Source organism: Salvelinus namaycush, chromosome 31, assembly GCF_016432855.1.
Source record: "Salvelinus namaycush isolate Seneca chromosome 31, SaNama_1.0, whole genome shotgun sequence".
Taxonomy (NCBI): Eukaryota; Metazoa; Chordata; class Actinopteri; order Salmoniformes; family Salmonidae; genus Salvelinus; species Salvelinus namaycush.
Genome location: NC_052337.1, coordinates 7,324,073 through 7,331,937, shown reverse-complemented (window position 1 = coordinate 7,331,937; position 7,865 = coordinate 7,324,073). Strand labels below are relative to the sequence as shown.

The following is a 7,865-nucleotide window of genomic DNA, read 5'->3' as shown; positions in this document are numbered from 1 at the left end:
AGCTAGACCTTAAAGGGATACATCGGGATTTTGGCAATGAAGCTCTTTATTTAGTTCCACAGAGTCAGATGAACTCATGGATACGATTGTTCTGTCTCTGTATCCAGTATGAAGGAAGCTAGACGTAGTTTCGCGAGCCAATGTTAACTAGCACTAGCAAAATGGCTGTAAGTCTATGGTATCTACTAGCATGCTTGCCGTTACTATAGGCTTCCAGTCATTGCACTAACGCTAGTTAGCAACTTCCTTACTGGAGGGGTCCGGGGGTAGAATCTGAGGAAGATATGTAACTTGTTGTAACTTGTCACTCTGATGTTAAAAGCGAGTCTTAGCACAAATGAAAACATTTAAAAAATATATAATTGCAGTGGTGGCAACTAATTTAGTGGAAACACTGACGTCACTACGAATACTATTACAGTGCATTTCTCTCTCCTTGCCAACTGTGTGTCTCTGTCATTCACTTTTATGTTCCAGTTGTGCTGAGCCATTTAAAACAGGGCGAGATAATCCTGTTACGAGAGCTGAGAATGCATCTCCCTTCCCGCGCTGGCACGTCAACATGCAGCCGTATTCACGAAAGATCACGTGGGGATTCCGTTGTGGATCGGTGTGATGCATGAAGGGTTGTTTTTAGATATTTTTCTTTGCAGAGGCTGAGTGCTGTGGGCCACATGATGGTCACGTGATCTTGAGGGATCATGAGAAGCCGCCAAGTGAGACACACCACGGAACGGATTAACATAATCCTGTGGGGAATGTGTGTGATGCTTGATGGTCTTCATTTACATATCCCAGAGGTCGGACCAGAAACACAAAACAATACGAGCTTCTTGTTCCTCACACTTGAGCGTGTTTTTAATGAATGCCGAAAACAGTTAACCCTTAAAGGCGGGGGGGGGGGTTGGTTTAAACCTCCCTCTCTTGTAGACAGAGGACAGCGAATTTAAGCCAGTTTTCTTTTTCATCTTGTGTGTCACAGTAACACAGTTGCAGCTTGTGGTTTGGCTGAAGGCATTAATAGGAGGTACATGACAAGTACTGTATATGACAAGTATTGTCTTATTTAACATTTAGCCATCAGCTTTTTCTATACGTCTTCACGTTACAGCAAGCATTAATGCTTTTAACCATAGGTGTATCATAGTGTGTCATGCTTTTTGATGTGCGGGTGAGGCGTTTCAGGTATATCTAGATGCTGTCTCTCAATCAACTTGTACATTATACCACAACAATCGTGTGCCCTTTAGGTAGAATAATGCTCCTTGGTTTGCAAGTAGCAGCGGTGACAGTGTCTGGTTCTCTTACATGGGGCCCCATAGGAGTCACAGAGCTGGTGTTGTTGTGGTGTTGCTACGTTGCAGGTGCCCATATGAACGTACAGCGAATTTTTCACTGCAAATCTGTCTAGGCTGAGGAAATGGATTTAGCACCAAGCTGTGAGAACACTTGTGTTTACACATGCTCTAATATGACTAGGCCCCCATTGACTGAGAGCAAAGGTTATCTGTAGGTCAAATCTTTATAACATGCTATGCTTCCAAGTATTTAATTAAATCATAAATCCATTATCTTTGTCTGTTGTCAGATAAATTAGGTATGTTAGTGAGCTCAGTACTATTTCAGGCGTTTGTAAATCGATGGTGTACTCTTGATGTCACGGTTGTTGTCGTTAGTAAATGAGATTGTTGTCCCGTCTCTGGCAGTGTTGGCAGCTTGGTCCCTTGACATTTAGCTAAGACAAGATGAAGTGAAAAGCCTCAAGATAAACTATTTTGAGCCTTGAATCCATTTCTTACTGTTCTGCTGTCAACTGTGATAAGAACAAGTAGTTGAGAAAAGTGTTTTAATGAAGTTGTGCAAATGGAACGTTTAGTAAGAGAAGTTATATCTTTTGAAATTGAGTATTTTCAGTTTAGGAATATACAGCAGTTTATATTAATCTGGGGATCCGATAAAAGTTTATAAAACAATCTACATTTATACACAAAATATTCATACTTTATGATAATGGAAAAACAGTTGCAGATGTAACACATTGATACCATCCACACGGCTTTGATATTAGTAATTACGTAGTCATTACAGGCCTGTTATGAATCAAACCTACTATGCAATACTCAAACAGAAACATTAAGATTAAAATGCATGAAGAAATGTTTACTAACCCTCTTATTATTTATGTCTATGGGGTTTTAACTGCCATTCTATTTACAAACATCCTTAACTCATCCGTAACTCATTTCATCTTATTTTGGGATTTGACAGAATTATTTACGCTGGTTTATTTAGTGTGAAGCTTGTGTGGGTGTGTGTTAGCGTAAACAAGGCCCAGTTAGATAGACAGTGTTGACTGCTTGCTAGAGCGCCAATCGGTCTATCTATGGGGATCAGGATTGAGATAGCTCTCAGTGTTCTTCTCCTGTACACCATGGGCAAAAAGTGTTGAGTAATGTTTTATTTTAACCTTAGGGCTAGATGCAGTGTCAACAGCAAACACATGCTGATCTAGGATATCTTTGATTTACAGTAGAGATTTTCAATCTGTGGTAATTCCAGTTCTTTGTTTATGTGAGTGGTACTATATAATGGTCCCACGTTTTACTTCAAGCTCTTCACCCTCTACTCTGACAATCATCCTTTATGAATTTGTATATTCAATACATGTGATGCATATTACATTGCACACATGAACAAGAATTTTGCTTACACATGTTTCTTTCTTTTTACCTCTGCAGGGAACGTCAACCTTAAATCAACTTGATGGGGAAAACTAGGAGAGTCCCTTTAAGATGACACGCACAGACCCGCCTGACATACTGGTATCGACTGTGTATAAAGATATAAAAGTGTTCCCTGTTTCTTCGCACTCCAAGTCCTCCCAACCCCCCGAACAATGTGATTCCCCAAACCGAAGCACACTGGACAACAATCAGGATAACAAGAGGCACTGCCGTACCTTTGACTACAAGTCACTGGAGTACCCCAAACACCACACATTCTCAATGGAGCACCCTTACAGGAGGGCTGACAGGCATGCTGCTAATCCAGACGTGGCCTGGAATGCCTTGGGCCGCCAGCAGGGATACCGCTTTTCTGCACCGGACATTTTCAACCACAGACTGACCCCTCAGCCATTGGTCTCAGACATGGCTAGTGAGGTGGTTGTTCCAGTGCAAAGGAAAAGGACCAGGTCAAAAAGTGCCCCCAGAGTCCAAACTAACCTTACCCCTGTGTCCTTTGAGGAGTCCCCTTCCATGGGGAGGAGGGGTAGGGAGGCCCGGAGGGCACCTAGGGATCCTAACTGGAGACCAGAGGTGTCACCACGTAGGGAGTGCTCTTACGCAGCAACCAGGGCACTAATGCATGAGGTGCATCCCATCAAGCTCCAGCCACAGAGGAGTGATGCTAGCCGATATTCACCCCTCTATGTTGCTGACCATGTAGAAGAGGGAGGGCAGGACAAGCCAGCCACCAGCCCTCACGTCAGGTGTCGGGTGGACATCAAACCAGATGTGGCTGTCTTGCAAAATGCTGGACGGAAGCCTGCTACACCCAGAGTTGACATACCTTGGCAGAGGTACCCTAGTGGAGGAAGCAGGAGCCTGACAGTACCTCGCCATTTCACCTTCTCAAGGACCTCAACTCCCACTGACTCTTTTGGTGGTGAGTATGGGCAGGCATACCAGTATTCCCGCAGCATGCCAAATAGTTACATTCAGCCCATGGAGATGCCTCTGCAAAGAATGCCTTCCCCAGGTGATTACTATGGCAGGGAACGCAGGGCTCATTCCAGCCCCAATGTGCCAACAAAATTATTTTATGCAGATGACCCTGGGAGGTATGTGGCCACAGCCCCTCCCCAACCAAGGACTTACTATCAGGATGATCGCTATAGTATGCCAAGCCAAAACCTCACTCCCAAAATGCAGTATGTACAGGATCCAAGGACCCGCGTGGTGCATACTGTACCAGCCCGATCCTATTACACAGAGGTAGAGCCTTACCCATACCCAGTTCAAGCTGCATATCCGAAAGCCTATGCAGCAAGTGAACCAGGGCCATATATCATTCAGACCCCGCCTGCAAGAACATTCTATGGAGATGATCTAAGGACTTATCAAATTCAGTCTGTTCCTCCGCGGATATATTACGCAAATGAAATGTATACACCTTCACAGGAGCATCACATTCCAGCAAGGGCATATTATACAGAGGGGCGTCGACATGCGCGAGTCGTCCAGCCTCAACCAGATGACTGGTACGGCTCTGAGGTGTCTGGTTATTCCACCCATCACCCTGCCTCGTATGGCTCTCAGGTCACCCCGACCAGAGCTGTTAGGCAAGAGCCAGCGCTAACACCATGGTATGCTAACCCATGCATTGAGCCGCCACGAATTGGCACCGATTCCAAACCTTACTCGAGGTCTTGGGATAATATCCTCAACTCCCGTGTGGAGAGGGAGCAGCCTATTCCAGTTCAGCGGGGTCGGAGTTATGAGAATCTTATTGCCCAAGCAAAGCGCACTGTGTCCGAAGATGACAGACCACAGCCAGTAGTTGTCAACCTTTCCAGTTCACCGAGACGTTATGCAGCCTTGTCTTTGTCTGATAACTCTCTAATTGACAAAAGCCCAACATCAGAGTCAGGGAAGACCACCTCTAGTAAGCTCTGGTTCGTCGCCCCTGAGATCACCATCACTGATAATGACATTCGACCAGGCAACCTTAACAAATTCGAGGCACGAAGAGCCAGCTGGGATGTGCTGCACTCTAAAAGTGCTGTGGTTCCAGAAGCTTCTCAGCCAGACACTATGTCCTGCTCTGTGGATTCTACCAAAGAAAAGACGCACAACAGCGCCTCTCTACAGCAAAGCCTGGAGCAACTTGATGAGCTTCTAGCTGATCTTGTTACTGACTACAAACCCCCTGCCACTAGGAGGCCAAGCGAGGATTTGCTGGACCAACTCAAGAAGCTGATCGATGAAGAAGAAGCAGCATCTCTGTCCAGAAAGGGTTCAAAGGCAGGGTCAGAGGAACCACCCCTGGACAAGCAACCCACCTCTATAAGAATGAACCCTGACGCCCTTCGAGATATGGACTGCAGCAGTGATGCCCTGAGGAGTGCAGACGAGTGCTCCCCAGACCAGAGCCCAGACGAGGACGACAGCATGATGTGCTCAAACAACAAATGCCGACGGACAGAGACCCTGTTCAATGCTTGCCTCTACTTCAAATCCTGCCACAGCTGCTACACTTACTACTGCTCCCGCAACTGCCGCAGGGAGGACTGGGACATTCACAAAGAGAGTTGCCTGTATGGCCGAATCGGCAGCGTGTGCCGCCATATCATCAAGCACTGCCGGGAGACTGTCGAGGTCCACAAAGCCTTCTCGCGCATTGCCAAAGTTGGCTTCCTTTCCCGGGGAAGGGGAGTGCTCTTCCTGGGATTCCCAAACCCAGGGTTGTCCGGTAACTTCCTACAGTACGGCCTGGAGAGCCTCCAGATGTCCCCGACTTATTTGTCTCTACGGGAGCTGGAAGGCTTCAAGGACAACCTGGGGGAGTATTGCAAGGAGCTCCAGGAGGCAGGCAAGGACTATGACCCAAACGAATGTTTCCTCTTGAATGTATCCATTGCCGTCGGCGAACAAATGCCTGACGGACCTTCACCAAGGAATCAAGCCCCAACTGTCAGGAAATATGCCAAGGTGGCGCTCGCTTCCTACAGCCCGGAGAAGAGTAAGGTTCACAAGAAAGAGAGGGATATGGAGACATTGATCCTCACGCCACCCCCTGGAATGGCTGACATCGACAATGAGGGAGAGGAGGGCAGGAAGGCCAGGGAGATCTGCTTCATCAACATCCAGCGGGAGCTGCGAATTCGAGGAGTTTTTCTACGCCACGAATATCCAAAGGTATACCAGCAGCTCTGCGAGTTTGTGGAAAGTAACAGGAGGTTCACCCCCACAACCATCTACCCCATTGACAAGAGGACTGGTAAGCAGTTCATGTGCATGATCATGGCTGCTTCTGAGCCCAGAACACTGGACTGGGTAGGCACCCCCCATCTCCTCGATGACATTATTTAAGTGCACCTTTGGTTGTACATATATATGTATAGAAATACATATATATTGTTATACATATCTATATATCAAGCCTATTTATTATAAATGTTTGTAGATATGTATTTTACTATTGAAAAGAGATATATTCATGTCTGTGTGGTCAGTATTATTCATTCTTGGAATATTGCCTGTCAGATGCGGATATGAGTACAATAGGCTCCATTATTTATTTATTTTCATCTTTGAACTTAATTCACCATTTAGTAAATGTATTCACAACATTAATCATTTATTGGTGCCAGGTCAGTTTCTATTCCATTATTCTGCATTATTTTTTGGGGGTAGGATTTTTGGTAGTAAAACTTTTTTTTGTATTAATTAAACATTTCTAAATGCATTATTTGAGGCTGAGTAAAAAGTGACTAAGTAAAACATGACTATTTTTCATATCTGATTGAAGTGGCATATAATGCAGAACATTTTAAAACATGTATTATTTTCTTAGCTCAAATACTTTCTATGCAAAGGAACATGCTTAATGGGATCATTTCCACATTCTAGTAAAATTGTTATTTGCGCTTGATAAAAGGATACAGAAATACTATTTATATTATATTATACAATATTATATTATATTATCCAGTATCCACAGGACATAACTATCCTTCTTTTAGAATTTCACATATTTTATTAAACTCTAACAAAAATAAACAGTTTTTGATGTAATTGAAATGAATGAGATTAACAAAATACAATACTTTGGGTAGATTTAAACGAGTTCCTCAGAATGCTCAGAAAGACACTGTTTAATGAAAAAAAGGAAAGCTGTGCTAATCTAATCCTCCTAGAAAGGGGTTTCAAAGTCTCACTGCTTAGATTGGTAGTGCTGTAAATTGTTACCTTATTCCTGAAAGTGGTTTTATTGACGTGAGTTTCAATATAATTAATTCAATGGTGCTTTAATGTATGCTTGGTAGAATTACTGGAGCAATAACGGACTTGAAGATAAACGTAAAATGATTGATATGGTACCAGTCGTGTGTTATACACAATAGGTGTTGGCTTGTACTGTTCAATTTGAAACACTGTGAATAGTAAAATAAGTCATTAATCAACTTTAGACATGGTTGGTACCGTGGAATCATGCAATCTCACATAAGCTAGTTTATAAATTGCTATTTTTACATAATTTACAGAGCATAATATATATGAATTAGCGAGCGAGATTTGCTACAGTTATTGTCCTTAGAAAAAAGGTGAGCCAGGTTTGGCAACAGTAGCTGTATGGTACGTAAAGTTTAAATGCTTGAAGAAGTTAGTTGTGTATTTGTGCTGCACTAGGTTGATTACGTGTGTGATATTTTTTGTATGAGAATGAGAACCTTCAAAAAGAAAATGGGATATGAACAGCTATGTTGTCTCATAATTATACTTGTATTTAGCCTTAGTTTGCAGATTAAAATATCGAACAAAACCTCAGTATCCAGGAAATGTTACAAAGAGAACATTTATCTAAAATGTTATTTTAGACAGATCTCTTTGACAAGGGACTCACATACATATATATTGTTTCTGGGTGAAATTGACCATTTTTCATTACTCTATGAATTCTACAGTTTATTTTAAACCAATGTTCAGTATCTACTGCTCTTTTGAGCTCAATTATCTGTCAGCAGCAGGTTTACATAGAGTTCATTCATATCACAGCTCAACACTTTCTGAGGAAGGACTATTGTTTAGAGCCTGTAGCACATATTTCAGATATACTTGTTTGGCTGACTGGATGTGTACAGA

At 43.1% G+C, this 7,865-nt stretch overlaps 1 protein-coding gene across 1 annotated transcript; it reads left to right on the top strand.

Moving 5' to 3' along the window:
- The first annotated feature begins 2,792 nt into the window (after window positions 1-2,792).
- ajm1 (apical junction component 1 homolog) lies at window positions 2,793-6,685 on the top strand. The gene has a single exon (XM_038970993.1). The coding sequence runs from the start codon at window positions 2,793-2,795 to the stop codon at window positions 6,090-6,092; it is 3,300 nt and encodes a 1,099-aa protein (XP_038826921.1). The 3' UTR covers window positions 6,093-6,685.
- The last annotated feature ends 1,180 nt before the right edge of the window (window positions 6,686-7,865 follow it).